This window comes from Pimephales promelas, chromosome 16 (assembly GCF_988280905.1).
Source record: "Pimephales promelas chromosome 16, fPimPro1.hap1.1, whole genome shotgun sequence".
Taxonomy (NCBI): domain Eukaryota; kingdom Metazoa; phylum Chordata; class Actinopteri; order Cypriniformes; family Leuciscidae; genus Pimephales; species Pimephales promelas.
Genome location: NC_142784.1, coordinates 21016670 through 21034252, shown reverse-complemented (window position 1 = coordinate 21034252; position 17583 = coordinate 21016670). Strand labels below are relative to the sequence as shown.

The 17583-nt window shown below is 38.2% G+C and overlaps 1 protein-coding gene across 3 annotated transcripts in view; it reads right to left on the bottom strand.

The window, feature by feature from the left end:
• Positions 1-349: 349 nt before the first annotated feature.
• Positions 350-17583, bottom strand: part of pitpnm3 (PITPNM family member 3) — an 80659-nt gene continuing 63425 nt past the window's right edge. For 2 of the 3 annotated variants that reach the window (XM_039671157.2, XM_039671159.2), the window contains exons 11-20: positions 14854-15054; positions 13813-13961; positions 11721-11837; positions 8744-8860; positions 6690-6838; positions 6307-6456; positions 5783-5966; positions 5031-5159; positions 4541-4926; positions 350-3119 (exon numbers count right to left, since the gene is read on the bottom strand). In XM_039671157.2, the coding sequence (XP_039527091.1) occupies positions 4606-4926; positions 5031-5159; positions 5783-5966; positions 6307-6456; positions 6690-6838; positions 8744-8860; positions 11721-11837; positions 13813-13961; positions 14854-15054 (1517 nt within the window). In that variant the 3' untranslated portion in view covers positions 350-3119; positions 4541-4605. The remainder of the gene's footprint in view (positions 3120-4540; positions 4927-5030; positions 5160-5782; positions 5967-6306; positions 6457-6689; positions 6839-8743; positions 8861-11720; positions 11838-13812; positions 13962-14853; positions 15055-17583) is intronic. The other variant, XM_039671158.2, reaches the window with a different exon arrangement.

The window sequence follows — 17583 nt, the reverse complement described above, 5'->3', positions numbered from 1 at the left end:
TGCACATTTGTCACTTTCAAGGATATATGTTATTTGAGCTCGGTTTAAACTACTCAGAGTGGCTGACACAATTGAGTGCTGAAGACAAAACTGACTGGTATGTTTTGGATCACTCACTCCTTTGCTCAGGGATAATTTACACCAGCGCAAAAGCGATTTGCATACTTATTAAAGAATAGGTCCGTCCATCTAAAGCGTTGTGACTCTTGACAGAGTAATTAGTATAATATCACTGAGCTGCTTCCTGTATGTGTGTGTGAATTGATAGAGCTGTAGGCTACTCATCTTTCAGGCTGGTCAGAAAAAAAAAGTTCACGACTTCACAGTACTGACAGAGCCACAATCTGAATTGATATAACAAGCAGGTTTTACAATGGTTTATTTAGTTAGTATACAGCTCGGCATAGGCCCAACAGAAGCACATCCACTGAAATAGACTGACTTGACCAAATATCACAATAATACATGTTGTCAAGAAACCTATTATGGGAGGCCACTGACACAGTTGTGTATTGAATATGTCTTTTACTTGTTTTAAAATACAAATATACTTTTTCACACACCATCCAAGAATATAGATATTAGACAAATAAATATACCTCTTGATAAGGCTGAAAACAAGTCCATATACAGTATATTGACAATTCAGCAATGTTGTTTCAATGATCACACACACAAATGAATTAAAAAGTCTGCCTATAAAATCTACTTAAATTACAGGCTCGGTTTAAAACTGGAACTATCAGAGGATTAAAAGGCCACTGGCACAATCTCTGATTAAAAATGTATACAATAAATACAAAAATCTCCAAACTAACACTCACACAAGACTTGCATACATGTAATGTACATACACATATACGTAGATACAGATCCACACAGACCAAAACACTCATGCCTAGTACCCACTTTCACACAGTTTCTAGGGCGATATAAAGAATTACAGTTAAATATACAAGAAAATAAAATAATAAATACTTTAGTTGTGAAATTGCAATTTTCAATAGACAGCCCCATACAAAATACCAAAAAAATCAGTAATTGCAATAGGAAAAAATGTAACATTACAAGAACTACCGACTATGGACACCCTCTGGCAGAGTCATCGTGACACCATCATTATAACGGCCTGATAGTGCCTTTTGTTCAAACACAGTAGTTTATTTACATTTATTTATTGTAACACCAAGTTTATCCTCAAGTATAGCATAAAATACTAATATAGTATGTTCTTCAACAAGACCATCATACTCGGTGAGATGGATTTACATGTAAACAATATCAATGTCTGTTTGCGCAAGTCGTTGTACCAATAAGACTGATTAATGTGACAATTAGAGCCCAACCGATAAAGGATTTTGAAGGCCGATACCGATACAAATATTTTTTGGTTTTAAAATCCGATATTCCGATATATCGGCCGATATATACATTTTTTTTTCAGAAACGTGCAACAAAACATTAACATATTTCCCTAACATTAGTTATTTGTAGTTATTTATGAGTTTTAACTAAAATAATATGACAATGCATTTTAAAAAGAAATATTTTATTTTTGAAATATTAATTTATCAGCCATTATAACTGCCGATACCGATAGTTTGGAAAATGCTTAATATCGGCCGATAATATCGGCCTGCCGATATATTGGTCTGGCTCTAGTGACAATGACATCTTGACAAGCAAAATCACGTTACAATACAAATTTAAAATATTAATTTGGCCAGTGCACTACAAAAAATATTTTCACAATCAGATTTTGTATTTTTGGTTTTCAGTCAAACTTTATAAGTATTCTTAACAAGATGCATTTGCTTAAGAAAAAAAAATATTCAGAGAATACACACTACCGTTCAAAAGTTTGGTAAGATATTTTAATGTTTTTGGAAGTCTCTTATGCTCACCAATGCATTTATTTGATTAAAAAATATATATATCAATTTATACACATTTTTTTAAATTTAAAAATAACTTTTTTCTAAAGTCATTTATTCCTGTAATGGCAAAGCTGAATTTTCAGCAGTCATTACTCCAGTCTTCTGGGTCACATGATTTTTAATAAAAAATCTTTATTAGATTCTTTAATGAAGACGGGGAGGTCATGTCTTTCAAAAATAATAAAAAACCCTTAAGAACGGTAGTGTATGTTCTTTAATAAAAAGTTTGTATATATTTTTATTACATGATTATAATTACTTTTCATACCCTACTGGAATTTTCATTGAAATCTAACAATTTTTCTTTTATACATCTATTCCCAAGATATATTCAAGTAAATGTATCTTGTTTTCAGGATGTTTAAATATTTTGACAAAATACTGATTAAGAAAATGCTTTATTGCAGTGTGAGCACTGCTGCAGTCAGCTATTGACATGCTCGTAAACATCAAACATACTGCAGTACGTTTGTCTCAGTGCCACCACTTATATTTACAACATGGGTAAGAGACAGGCACAAAAAAGCATCATTGGTTATAAAATGCTTCTGCAGTGTACCAGAGAGCTGCGAGCTGTGGCGTGACCCGTCAGAGGAGTGGGCGGAGTTCAGCATCGCTGTCAGACTCTGTTCTGGCTGAGTGGCTGTACAGAGACGGGGCAACAAGAGGCCGCCACACTGGCACAAAAGGTTAATGTACAGTTTTGCAAGTCCATCTGGCCACAAGCGGGCCGTAGGCAGCCGCCCAGAGAGCAGACAAATGCCTGCAATATTAAAACAGGGATTATTGCAAGAGTCAGCGCTGCCACCTGTCCGAGCAGCGGGATGCTCGCGCTCCCTTTTCCTCCATATTGCTTAGGCAAAAAGAAATTTGATGTTTTCCCTTATCAGATATCCTCTTTCTTCCTGACAGGTGATGAGAGGAATCCTTCAGAGGATGCTAAATAAATCCAGAAGCTCCTGACGTACAACTCCGAAGCATCACGGACGGATGAAACATGGATGAATTGAATTTCGAAACAAGACTCCTCCGCTCCTGCTGCTGAAACAGAGGATCAAGACTCAAAAGTTTGTCTGCCGTTGTGTCAGATCCATTCGGGCGGCACTTCACGGAGGAGTTTTTATCCGCTCAGGTGGGATCTGTCTTATATGGTGTGTGATATCTGCAGAAGTAGTAAAGATGCTGTGAAGTTGAGGGAGGAGAGAGATTGTGAATTAAGGAATGCTTCGCACAGCAGTCACGCTCCAATAAGCATCTATTCCATGATGAATATCATCAGAGAAAATTACAAATGGCCATGGATGACATCTATCTAATCATTATTTGGCAAAAGGGAAGAGTGCTGGAGTCAGGGCATGTCTAGGCACTCTATTTGCAGATCACTGGGCCCAGCAGAGAAGCTTCCCAGTTGCACATTTGCATTCAGATTTGCGCAGTGTGATGGGATATGAGGTGGTGGGAGACCGAGAATCGATTAATAATCCTGCAGCCTTTTCTACAGTCCTGATTATGAATGAGGTGGAGCTGGAGGAGGGGTACCCTCTGATTAAATGTAGATGTTTGGAAGGATGTTGAGGTACTTGTACTGTCCCTAATCACTTTTTCCCAATTTGAAAGGATAAAGTCGCTAAATTATTCAAGGAGAAAACCGATACCGTGGGGGGTGAGGGCTTACTGGGGTCCGAATACAAAATTTGGGTTATTAATTCAACGAAGCTGAAATTGAATTTAGGAATATTTTACAGCGCAATTGCGATGAGATGAGAATATTGGATTTATTAGAATATTAGATGCTCATTTGAAATTTGAATTTAAATAAATGAACATGCTCCATCTTCAATATGAATCTATTTAAACTGTTTTCTTTTACAAAAACTAGGAGAGGCAACATATTAAAATATTTACAGTAAATAATTATAAATATTTTAATTCTGTAAATATAGTTTACACTTTTTTATTATCAATGAATTTACATGACCTTTACATTGTGTGATTACAGGATTTTCCAATTTAATATTTTTCCATTATACAATATACATTATACATTTTTTTTTTATAAATTTTATTGTCTATTCATTTGTCAATTTGTATTACCAATAAAGTTACATGACTTTTCTATTTTGTGATTACAGGATTATTCAATCTGTATTGTGAAAAGCGCTATATAAATAAATAAATGTGAAAAACATCTACTCACAAAAAGCTATTTTTACCCAATAAAAAAATTAATATACATTTTAATGTATATACATTTGGTTGTACTGTATATATAAAACTTCTATTTAGTATTAAAAATATATATTGAATGACTTTTATTAATTGAAGTTAATTGAAATTAATTGAAGATTTTAATTTCCATGACTTTTCTTTCCGGGAAAAGAGTTCAGATTACATTTTGTTTAATAGTTTTTTTTTGGTTGTTGTTTATTTTAAATCTTTTTTTTTTATTAATAAAAATAATAAAGTCTTATTTTAAATAATTTTAAGTGATCTTGTGGCCCCCTTGGAAGTGTTCTGAGGCCCCCTAGTGGGTCCCAATCCCCTGATTGAGAGCCACTGGTCTAGATCATGTTTACATTCAAATGGACGTGTGAATGGCTTACCTAGGCTGTCCACCGAGAGATCATTCCCATGTGTCCTTTTCCATCCCCGCTATGTTTCTCGTGGGTCAGGGAGTGGTGTCACCACGGTGCATGGACCCCCGTGCCCACATGGCATTGCCTGGACCCCCTCCACCTCCATGGTCCTTGTCCGACTCGGGTTGGCTCTGTGCTCGTTCTGGCTTAGGGTTGGGTGTCATGGGCGGCTCAGGCTGCTGCACCGACATCGTGCGACGAAGGTGTGTGCGTTTACACAAGAAGTCCGGTTTGGCCGAAAGACCAAATGAGCCCTTTCGAAGCACCATTCGCACTGAAGAGGTCTTCTTGGGCCGGGCTCTGTGACTGAACTGCAGGGAGGAGAGATGCACCGCGTAGCCCTCGCTCAGGAACTGTGATGGATCACAAGACATGAGAAAATATTAGAGAAAACTTGATCATTTTTTTCCAGTAATGGTGGAAATTGAATGGAAGACAAGGAAGAATCAAAGTTAACCTGGCACTGATTCTGGTACTTCTTGGAGGGCCGTCCCACTATATATATCTGGTTGGGGCTGAGGTCCAGCAGGCTGTAGACGGATATGTCCTTCATGGAGCCGTAGGCACAGTTGATTTTAATGTGACACTGCCAACATGAGAAAAGGTCAAAGTGTGATAGACGGCCTGAGGGTACACTAAGAAAACACCTCAGTTCCTGTATGACTACTCATGCGTGAGACAGGGGAAGTGAGCGTGAGAGAACGAGGCCAAGAGATAAAAAGGAATAAAAAAAAGTGATGTTCAATCCTACTATGTGGTATGGTATACTTTTATGTCCCCATCATATATGTCTACTATACACAGTTGTTCAAAACTTTGGTGTCAGTAGTCTCTCTTGCTCTGTCACATGATCCTTCAGAAATCATTCTAATAGGCTGTTTTGATGCTCAAGAAACATTTCTTTACTATTTTTCCAATGAGCAATTTAAACAATTGAGGTGTTTCTTACTTTTTTCTGAAATTACAACATTTAAAATCAATACATGTTTTTTGAAGAAATAATTCATTGGTAATTATATATATATACTGTATATAGGTCCTCAACTTCTCTTTCTTTCATGTTATTTTACCAAAAGCAAGTTCCTCAATGACATCATCATCAAACAGTTACTTAAACTACAATGCAGCCATATTCATATATAGTTCAAAAAAGTACTGCAGAATAGGAATGACCTATGTATGTGTGGACACGGTAGCAGACGGATTTACCTCTTGGACCAGGTTCCTGAGGAAGATGGTTTTCTGGCGAAGTGGGTCGTGCACCAACCCCTCTGAAAAGAAGATCATTCCCTGGGGGAAGTTGTGTTGAGACAGCCAGGACACAACCCTTTGCTTCTGCATGTCTGGACGGCCAGTGATGTAAATGATCAGGTAGCCCAGGTCCTGCCAATGCCTGCAATCAATATATTATCATTAACCCTCTGCACCATCCCATGATTTGGGGACTGATTTGGGGATAGTCATAGTGCCTGGTCCTCCAACAACAGATTGCATTTGACAAAGCAGTAAATTTGCCCAAGGACAGTCTGGGAAACAACCCAAGATTGTCCATTTGTGAATCCCAAACCCCATCTGATATCTGGTATCAGCACTTCCCTATCTGTCTATTAAATGAAATCCAATTGTGTTGCACCGGCAGGCCAGTTCTTTTCAATATTGCTATGGCATGAAATGAAAGCATCGATTGTCTCTCACACACATTTACACACAAAGCCACTCAGTGAATTTGTTACCTGACCACATCCACAGCTCCGGGCCGTACTTTAGGGTCGCTGCCCATTATAGAGACGCTAGCGGCAAATGAACCGTCGATGCTAAAGACGACACACTCCATCCCCCGTGGCAACACCGTCAGGAAGGCCTCTGCACTTGTCTGGTCACCCCTGCGAGGAAAGAGGGACATGAGGTGCGAGGAGAACAAAGATCCGGCTCTTGATCAAACCCGAGCTCAATTTAACAACGAGGAGTTGTTCTCCTTCAGCCCTCAGAGTGAGAGTTTTACGAGTGCCAATTGAACGCTTCTTAGTATTCTCACAAATTATCCCTGCTCTGACAACCTTGAGATAAAGCACTTTTGGGTACATTACAAGTAATCTTCAGGGTCCCATTGACTTACTTAACAACCATTTTAATGGGGTAGACTCCCACTGCCAGATTTTTGCTTTTGGGAATGGTGTAGGTTACTCTGCCACTGCTGTTGGTCACCTCGGTGTCTAAGTGCACCCAGCGACCAGATTGTGGCTGGGTCATCACGTACACATCGACCTGAGAGACAAAACAAAAAATGAAGAGGTCAATGAAAAATACTAAAATAAAGGTCACTTTATCCCATAAAATTCTTAATCTTAATTTAAAATGCATTTTTCTAAACCTAACTTGGGGATTAATGGTCGACAGGGGAAGCATGTCTTCTACAATGAACCCTGCAACAATCCTGTTCATTTCGTTTTGTGTTATCCAAGAGTTCCGAGCCTTGTTTATTCTCGACGCGTCCGCACGAGCGCAAAGGTGCGCGCGGCAATAATTATGTCATTGTGGTGTGGGCGCTCGTGCAAGACCCCATTTTACTTGAAGTGCACGGCTTTTTTGCGGTATTGCCACTTGCCGAAACCCCGTCTCCATCTCCACTTCCTTCTCTCCTTCGCACCGGCAGCTATGTCACTCAAATCGGTCTCTATGGCAACGGTGCGCACGCACCACTAGACGGAACTTTCCACACAGGCAAACACGGCTTGGGTAACGCAGGAAAGCGCGTTCCTATAGTATAGTAAAGTAGTGTAGTTACCAATATTTTTAGTGTAAAGCTTTACTTTATTTCGTTAACCAAAAAAGTAATATTGTTACTGTAATTTGTTACTTTGTAACTCGTTACCCCTAACACTGATACTAGGGTTGCCACGACACCAAAATGTCAATTTTGATACCACTGAAAACACTATTTTGCTATTCAAAGTACTCATTATTTGGCAAGTGGCAGCGGTGTTGCAAAAATCTATAGAAATATTTTAAATGTTACTCAGAAAACAGGTAACAGGTTTAATTCGTTTGAAGTACTTATGCTAAATGTTAAGCTCTTAGATGTAAGAAAGAAATCCCTATAGTCTCTAGCCTTGGCTACAGTATATTAGACCTCCAGGGCCCTATGCTGATTTCCTTTCAGATCTATTGGTCAAGGTCGATAAAGCAATAATTGTTTAACATACACGTAGATAACACAAATGGTGCGTTAGGGGCTGCGTTCACAGATTTATTAAACTCCTTTGGGGTCAAGCAAAACGTCAGTGGTCCCACTCATTATCTAAATCATACACTAGATTTAATTATATCATGTGGAACCAATCCAACCGATATAGATATTATACCGCAAAGTGATGATGTCACAGACCATTACATGGCAACTTGCATACTACGTACTGCTGAAATTTGTCATGTTGCACCATGTTATCGACCAGGGAGAACAATCCTTCCAACCACAACCACATTTTTTTTTTCTCATGTTCCATGTCTGTTTGTCATGTGATCCAGCCATGTGTCTTGTCATTGGTTAATCGTCTGTCCATTGTTCACAGGTGTCCCTTGTCTTGTCATTAGTCTCTGTATTTAAGCCCTCATGGTTGCCATGTGTCTTGGTCAAGGATTGTTTCCTCTAACCTTTTTGCATGAGTCCATGTCCAGTTTTGTTTCATGCTACGTCATGCTTTTGTTTTATGTTTTGATCTTGTTGCATGTTACTTTTGAATAAATACTACACTTGGGTTCTCACTACAACTTGCCTCCAGTGCGTCCCTACAAATAGATTCTCAAATTGCTTACCTGATCTATCTCAGTTGCTCAGTGAACCCAAACAAACAGATGAACTAGAGGAAATGACTAACAGTTTGAGCACCATTTTCTCTAGTACCTTAGAAATTGTTGCAGCAATTACATTAAAAAAGGTTATAGAGAAAACTAAAGCACCACGGTACAACAGTGCTACGCATGTTATCAAGAGAGAAACTCGTAACTTACAGCGTAAATGGAAACAAACTAATTTAGAGGTCTTTAGAATTTGCGATATGAATATTAATAAAACAAAACAACAACTACCCCCCCACCCCACCCCCCACCAATTTATGCATGCAAATAGCGTATTTGAATGTATTGACAGATAGTGGACCACTGCTTTCTAACCTTTTCACCGGTCAGGGTTACCATATCCAGAGGACCGTACATGAAACGACCAACCAGGGTCTGGTGCCAGTCCTCGGTCGCAATGACATCATTGACTCGGTGGTTGGCAGTGACATTCTGCAGACAGAAAGTGGAGATTTTAGGTTGCCTCTGCTTTTTTAGATATATAATTTGCCACAATAAGAGTAAATGACACTGATTCGCCATTACTGCCTTGCACCATTATTGACAGATGGGGGGAAAAGAGAAAGGGGCAGTTTCATTTGTATGCAGTACAAAGTCCTTCCAAAAGAGGGTGTCACACTCTAATCCTTCCCTTCTTCAATAAATTTCATTTTAATGATAACGCTGTTCACACAGCGCCCAGTGAAGATAAATGCGACAGCCCCTGCTGAGTGTGAAATGTGAAATTAAAGCAAGCAAAAGATAGAACTATGCAAATCCTGAGAATAACTGTCCACAGTCACCTTCATGCCAGCAGAGGAAGCAGACAAACATAGAGAGGAAGATAAACACAAGAAGCTTTTACTCTGACGCTTTATAGAGCAAAAGCAAGACTTTGAGACAGCGTCTGAATTCAGAAAAGCTTCCCCCATAAGCACGGCTTAAACGTCCCACTCACATACTGTACCAGCTATTGTAGTAAAACGAATACTCTAAGCATGAGACATCGTCTTCTTGATACTTGAATTAGCAAGCCCAACTAAAAACTATCAGTTTAAGTTAACATGTCGTGTAAACATTGACAACCATAAATCGCCAACTCTCATTGAAAATTAATAACTTAAGGTCATTTGGTCATGTAAGTGTGAATTACACTTAAAAAAACAAACAAACTACTTAGCAGCATGGTCACTTTAGGATGATAAGCTAATTACAGTGACTTTTTAAATATTATGCTATCGTGTTATGCATGGCATGAGCCCACACAGAGCCAGTAAATAACTAGACCACACAAGCTAATGAGACTGATTGTGCAGATTTGTCATTTAATGAAGCGGTTAAACATTTCCCAGCTTGCAAGCATTTGCATATTGATCAAGTTAGTCAATAAATCATCTTGGCATGGGCCTATACATGATTGCCATTTGATGGGCTATCCAAACAGACACGTACTGGGTGCACACACTGACAATAAGCAACACACCGTTGCTGGTGACACACCTGAGTGGATCTTAAGACACACGACTGATCCAACATTGAAGCATGTTGCTATTGACTGTTGTCGGGTAGGTGTCGACTTTATGCCTCGCAGGTCGTTCACTGAGCCAAAATTATGCTGCATACAGTATATACACAAATGCACAAGTGGATAAAGACATTCTCAAAACAGAATCAGGAGAGTCTATCGAAAACAACACGACTGCATTGAAACACCTTTGAAAGGCAAGCAAGAGCTCTGATCAAACTCTATTGAGGCCATCAGCGCATTGAGAAGGGCTCAGCGGGCGGAAGAAATACATGCAATTTCAGATCAAGGTCCTGAGTGATCAAAACACCATTCCCGGTGAAAAGAAAAGGTAGCCGTGATAACACACAGAAGTGTTTCTGTGAGCTATACTTAATTTCAGTGAAGGACTCGGAAGAACTGGTCTTTGTTATGGGGGGTTTGAAGCCTAACACATAGACTAGTAAGCCTGCACAAGCACTAGTTTAGAAACACACTATTAGGTAATTGTGTTGATGTGCCTCCGAGCCCTAAATCTAGGTCGACTGTGATGCTTATTTTTGTAAAGCACAGATTTCTGCCCACACACACTGAGCCATTGTGCCGCTTTTGAGAATCTCAAAGCATTGGCAGAGAGGGGATATATTTACTCCTTCTATAATGTCAGGACTCCACATTTTTACTTGAGTGATATGAGTGTGTGTGTATGACCAGAGCTTGAAATTAGTCAGGGCTTGGGGTGCTGTTGGATGCCATTGAAAGGGACATACTGTAAACGCTCTGAATATTCAAAGGTAAGGGCCAAAAAATGTCCCCAATCGAAACACCAATCTATTACACCAAATCTACATTGACAGCAGACGTATACCTTACAATTTGACATTGAAACAAGCCAATTAATTTAAAATTCAGCACTGACCTTAAAATTGTGCCGCATCGATAAGATGATATATATTTTTATGTAGGGCTGTCAAATGATTAATCACGATTAATCGCATCCAAAATAAATGTTTGTGTTTACATACTATATGTGGGTGCACTGTGTATAATTATTTTATATACATATATAAATACACACACATGCCTGTATATATTTAACAAAATATTTTTATGTATATACTGTATATAGATTTATATTATATATAAATCTAAATATTTTTTATATAAATAATCTTTTTTTTCTTAAATATACATGCATGTGTGTGTATTTATATATATATACAAAATAATTATACACATCGCACCCACATATACTATGTAAACACAAAACTTGTATTTTTGATACGATTAATCGCGATTAATCGTTTGACAGCCCTGTTTTTATGTTATTATGGCTGATAATATTCTAAAAATAAAATATTAAATATAAAGTATATATTGGCAAGAAATGGAAATTTACCCTCTCTATTTTCTAAATGCATTTTGTGAATTGCAATAAGGATCCAAAATTTATAGCTACAATAAAAAAACCTATCAGCCGATAAGCAATATAGTACCAATATCATGTAGTGCAATTTATAAGGCTATAAAAAAATATTTCCACATATTAGCTTCTGAAAATCAATTCTAAGGGTAAAATTTTACCTCTAAATATATGACACTGCTGCAAACAGATACTTCAATCACATTGACATCTAACGGATGGCTAGCCTTACTTAGCAGATTCTACAATTAATCAAAACAGACACTTATAATAAAGTCATCGTCTTCAGCAGGCCTGGTCTGAAGAACAAAGCTTAATGGTGATTGGAGATCTTCCAATGCATGTGAGGGTGCGTTTTTTGTCAGCATGGCCGTGTTTGTCCTTACCCTAAGTTTGACGTGTGTGCGTCTGCGTAGCCACTTCTCTCTTGGGCTTGAAGGGGAGAAGGGGGCGGAGTCAGAGTTGTCTGTCTCTTGGGCTTTCGCATAGTCACAGTGCATCACCTGTCAATCAATCACAAAGTTATTAGCAACCAACCATTACTGTCATCAAGAGGCTGTTCAACCTCTAAGGAAGATTAAAGGTGAAATAGGACATTTCTGCGGCACTAGAAACCCCACAGAGCAATTGCATTTGTTTTTCAATAGGTAATACGTTCCCCGCTTGCCCTTGGTTGGACAAACATATAATCCCACCCTAAATGTACGCCACTGGTTAAGCCAGATGCAGTAGCAGTTTTAAACATTATACTTGGATAGAAATTATTCAAAATGGACCATAAAATGTTAAATCATCTATTGTTATAGACAGTGCTTTATACAAAGCAGCTTCACAATTATAAGGAAATCAACAGAATCAATGATGCAAACCTCATCAAATATGAATTTAAAGCAGCTCTAAAAGTATAATATTGCAATTATTCAACTCAAGTCAGGTCAGTGTTGGTTCAGTTCAAAAATGTGTAATGTATTAAATCCAACTATGAGTCAGCAATATTGTCCTTTTTTCTTAAGGAATGACGAGTCAAGCTGTAATCCTTTTCCATCCAAGCGCAGATAATAAGAAATGCTATTTTCCTCAAGGATAAACAGCAAAACGTTATTTAAATGCTGCAACTGAACAGGTCTGATTGAATCAAAGGGCAGGAATAAAAACGTCAAATGAAATACAGGTCTCAAATTTTGTATTTTTTTCTGTTTCCTGCAGCAACATGACTTGCTTCTATAAGAAATACACCAACAATCAAAAGCGTTTTTATGACCTCTGGTATTTCACGAAAAACTTCACCCAGTGGATTCGGGTGTAGATGAAACGTCTTTGTTGCTGCAACATTTGAACCATATCAAGAGGATCATGTTTACCAGTCTTTCGTGTTACTCTTAAGGCTTGACGATTTGCTGAATGTAAGAAAAAAGCTGCATTTGAGGACATCAATTATGTCAATCTTTGACTTTGATGAAGTTGTTTACATGCAGACTGTCAGGGAATGCGCTAACTGAATACAGGTGACAATGAATCCTAAACCAGATTCATTATAAGACAAGATCCAAATGATCATTTTTGTGTTCAAATGACAGCCAATCAGAATGTAATTTATTTGTTTAATATACAGCTATGTGGAGAAGGTAGGAACAATGAGATTTTAGTGATGCTGCATAGAAATCACATCACGTCAAACTTGCAAGTTACATGTCAACATGTTTTATTTTGAACTAAATTACCATTATTTTTTTTCTCTGACTTAAATAAACCTTAATAAATATTAGATTCAAAACTTAAATTTGGAATTGTTGCCTTGCCAACTAACTGAAAATACGTCATTGTGCCACGTAGCTTGAAGTGACCCTAAATGGATAAAAAAAATAATAATTTTCATACTAAACGATCTAATCTGGCGCGTGACACCTAAAACGAACACTGCAGCTGGAACTCTTGTCAGCTCTTTCATGCAGGCAAAGACAATTATGAAGGGACTGCATTCAGAAAGATAGATTGGTCTATGATTTGCCTAAATTGACTACTTCCTCTTCACCTATGCCGAGACATCTTCTTAAGAATGAATTTAATAAGAGGTGCCATTTGCATTTGACACTCTGAAATGAAGCCTGCAATGCGAAGTACATTGGTGATTTGATCTTCAAAATTCTGAAAGTGAAGGATGTGCTACATTTATTTGTCTTTCAGCCAGAGGTTTGACTGATAAAAATAAAAAAGGCATATTAGAATCAGATACAGCCTGTTGGGTGAATTGAAATATCCAGCACAAAAGACCAAGAGGAAGTAAGGGGACAGACAGAAACTCTGAGAACAGAGTATCTAAAATCTTTCTTACTTCAATCTTGTAATGTTGTACTAATTTGATTTCTCTGGCATGAGGAGAGCAAGTCAGGGACTTTGAAAAGATATTTACATTTCTTTGAACCTAAAGATGCACAATAAAACAAAAAGGGGCTTGGCTGTAAATTGCTGTGAATGTACCTGTCGCAGAATAAAGGCGACCACATCGGTTGATTCCCAGTAGGAAGCGTGGAACAGGTGAGGAAGAGCCACTGTGGGAAACGCTGTCAGGACGTCCGGGCAGTACAGAGAATAATCCAACCGCTTAGACCCCCACCATGTGCTGGAGACTATCACACACACACATTTACACAGTTTAGTTCAAAATGTTGGGGTCAGTAAGGTTTATTTATTGTTTCCCCACTTTTAAGTCTGTTTTTATTAATAATGCTCAACAGGCACACTCGCCTCTATTGTATTGTTAAAGGAGCCGTATGTGAGATTGTGGCCAAAAATGGTACTGCAATCACTTTCAAATTACTATAGAGTAGTGTATCCCCTCCTGTATCCCCTGACTCGAGGTTGCCAGATAGGCTTCAAGATCCAACATTTTTGTAACTGCAGCTGTGGTAACTAGAGCAGAGCTGGCAACCCGGATGCTGCAACACTACTGACTTTGTGATTGGTAGATCGGTGGAGGGTGGAGCATCAGACCAAAACACAACATGACAACATCAACATCAGTTGAGGGCTGCAACTTCACTTTTTAAATGACAAAATCCTGGCTGGACTACAGTTGTCAGTGATATAAGTATTTGAAATGAACATGATTTCTTAATGTCTAGTGACATATCACGGCCATTTTATGATTATTTGAAATACATTTCTTACATACAGCTCCTTTAAATACTTCTCATAATAGTGAACCAGGTCTTGTCAGTATAAAGCAGTGTACAGTAAATAAAACGTCCATGTATTGGACTAATAACTGCCACTATGTCCTTTCTCTGCAGCTGAGATACTTCAACTTAAACAGGGTTAAACACACTGCGGCAGGTCTTTTGGCAGCATAGCGAGCTCTAAACACTGCATTGCTTGGCTGGAGAGCAAAAAGCATCTCTAATTATTTTAGGTTTGTGAAGTATGAAGTAAAGAGTAGGTCTGATGAAAAGATAAAAGAGCTTTAGATAAACTTAGAGTTTAATTTTGTACCCGAAGCTCGCCCACCCACGGCCCACTCACTGTTGGCGATGATGGTGCTCAGCCTGCTCTCCAAGCAGCCTGATAACTGGCTGTCCATGCTGGTCAAACTGGACCTGCGGACCTCAACGCCCACCCGCCCACCTGTGCCGTGTTCCGTCTGGAGAGAGGAGGATTGCGAAGTGCCCACTGGAACTGTACTACCGGGAAGGAACACGTCAGGGTAGCTGTTGATGTCGTTGACTGGAGGGAAAACAGATCATGATAGTGAAAGTTCGAAATGTAGACAGATTAGGGTTGGAACGATATAACCATTTTGGCTTCAGTACAATATCAGCCTCTGGTACTAATATCAAATCAATACCTCAGGCAGAACAAACAGCCTAGGGTGACTGATGGAGTGAAACAAAATTAAACCACAAATTAAACAAACCTCCATATTACTTTTCATATACACACATTCACACACACACACACACACACACACGCACACACACACACACACACACACACACACACACACACACACACACACACACACACGTAAATGCATACATACATTTTATATATATATATATATATATATATATATATATATATATATATATATATATATATATAAATATATACACATACTCATACTGTATATATATATATATATGAAGAGTTCAGATGCAAAAGCCTCTAAGTGCTATTTTAAATTTTCTTCTAAAATTATCATTTTTATCAAGCTTGTATATTTAAGTTCAGTAATTTCACTTAAATGGCAATGAAGATTACCAATTACTTGTCATTTAAGTGAAATCACTAAACTTAAATACACAAGCTTGATAAAATTGGTCATTCTAGAACAAAATTTCAAATGGCACTTAGAGGCTTTTGCATTTGAACTCTTCATATATATATATATATATATACTGTATATACTGTATATATATATATATATATATATATATACATACATATATACACACACACACACACACACACACATATACAGTATATATACAAAGTATATATATATATAATTTATTTATTATTATTATTTTTTAAATAATTATATAAAATGAATCAGAATGATTCATCAGTTGGGCAAACATTCTTAGAGATTTTCTTTGATTTAAAGGAAAGACTGTAAATTTGAATTCACATAAATGTGTGTTTGCATTTGTGTGTGAGAAAGACAGAAATAAAGAGAATTGGATTGATTATAGACAACACCACATCATGACCCCAGAAGAGCCTGTTTAAATTGAATTTATAAAACCCTCAGCCACTGCACAACCAAACAACAAAAGCCTCCTTTCACTCTCAATATAACTCACCATAACGTCAAACTATGTTTGTGCAAGGGATCTAAATTCCTCCTGACAGCGATCTTTTTTCTCCCCCTTTGACAATACAGAATGACATTCTTTAAGTAACCGTCCTGGCTAATCTGTCCTTTTACATGCCTGCTGCCTCATGCACACATGGCCTGTTATTTCTCACAGGGGCAAAATTGAATCTGTTTTCATTAGTGCAGCAGCCTGTGCAGAAAACATCCCATTATGGCCCCCATTAATGGCACAACCACATGCATATGTGTGAGCTTGAATATCTGTGTGTGACCTTGGCAGCTGTGTACCACTGACCACTACAGGTAGTAAAGATCACCTCTCTTATGTCATTCTAGCAACTGGCTTCTCTCTCATTTGCCATTGGCTCACAAATGGCCAGGGCTTCAATTATAATGAAAGTCACTGAAATGTGGGGGGTGGGGATGGTTGGATGTCAGGAGCGTAGGAACAATCCGAAAAGTGAGGGGGAGGACACATTATACATTATATCAGCCTCTTTTCACAAGCGTGACATGGTTGCCACGGACACACAACAATCTTGTCCACCTCTTTGGACAAGACATAATTCTGCTCGCGAAATTCTGTCATTGCCACTGTACCGATTTTCTTTAGCCTTATAACAGGCATTATGAGGTTGACGACGTTATACTATTGAATGGTTGTGCAACACTCTCTCATTTTCCCCTGAGATGAGAGAAATCTGCAATTTACCTTTTTCACTTCCTCCTACATATTTATCGGTTGATATGCATTTTAACATTGCTAAGAAAATTCCCACTCCTCCGTGAGAACGAGACCGGTAACTTACGTCTCACAGGTGTCGCTCATCAGTAATCACACAACCAGCCTCGCGTCGTTCTCCAAACGGCCCTCACTCGTCCTGCTCGCCACAGTAAACATAATGAATGGCGACTGTAGAACGCAAAAGCCGAATTCCGGACATTTTGGGCGATCTTGAAACATTTTCGGACAAACTCATCACGGAGACTTTTAGCGGCTTTTGCATCTGAAGTAGTATATATAATATCATGGCACGGCACTAATATTATTTTTTATTATGGTCGAGTAAACTGATTTTCTGAAAGGCTGACAATATTGATATATTAAAGGTGCATTGCGCAAGTCTCTGAGTTTATGCAGAACTATGCCCCCTCTGGCGACAAGCGAAACTGCAACAAAAGATATGCATGCTCATGGATCGTTCTTGTACGAGCTGTTCATAACCAAAGGAGCATCAGCCGTACAAATCTTTTGTTGCAATCATAATGTCTTCAGAGGTAATAAAGTTATAAATCTGCAACTAATTTTAAATGTATGAAAGGAAAGACATTTGAGTAAATTACACACTTATGTGCAAGGGGAACACGGGGGTAGTAGAAAACTTCCATCTATCTCCATGTTGAACTGTTTTATGTGCTTACTGTATCCACTT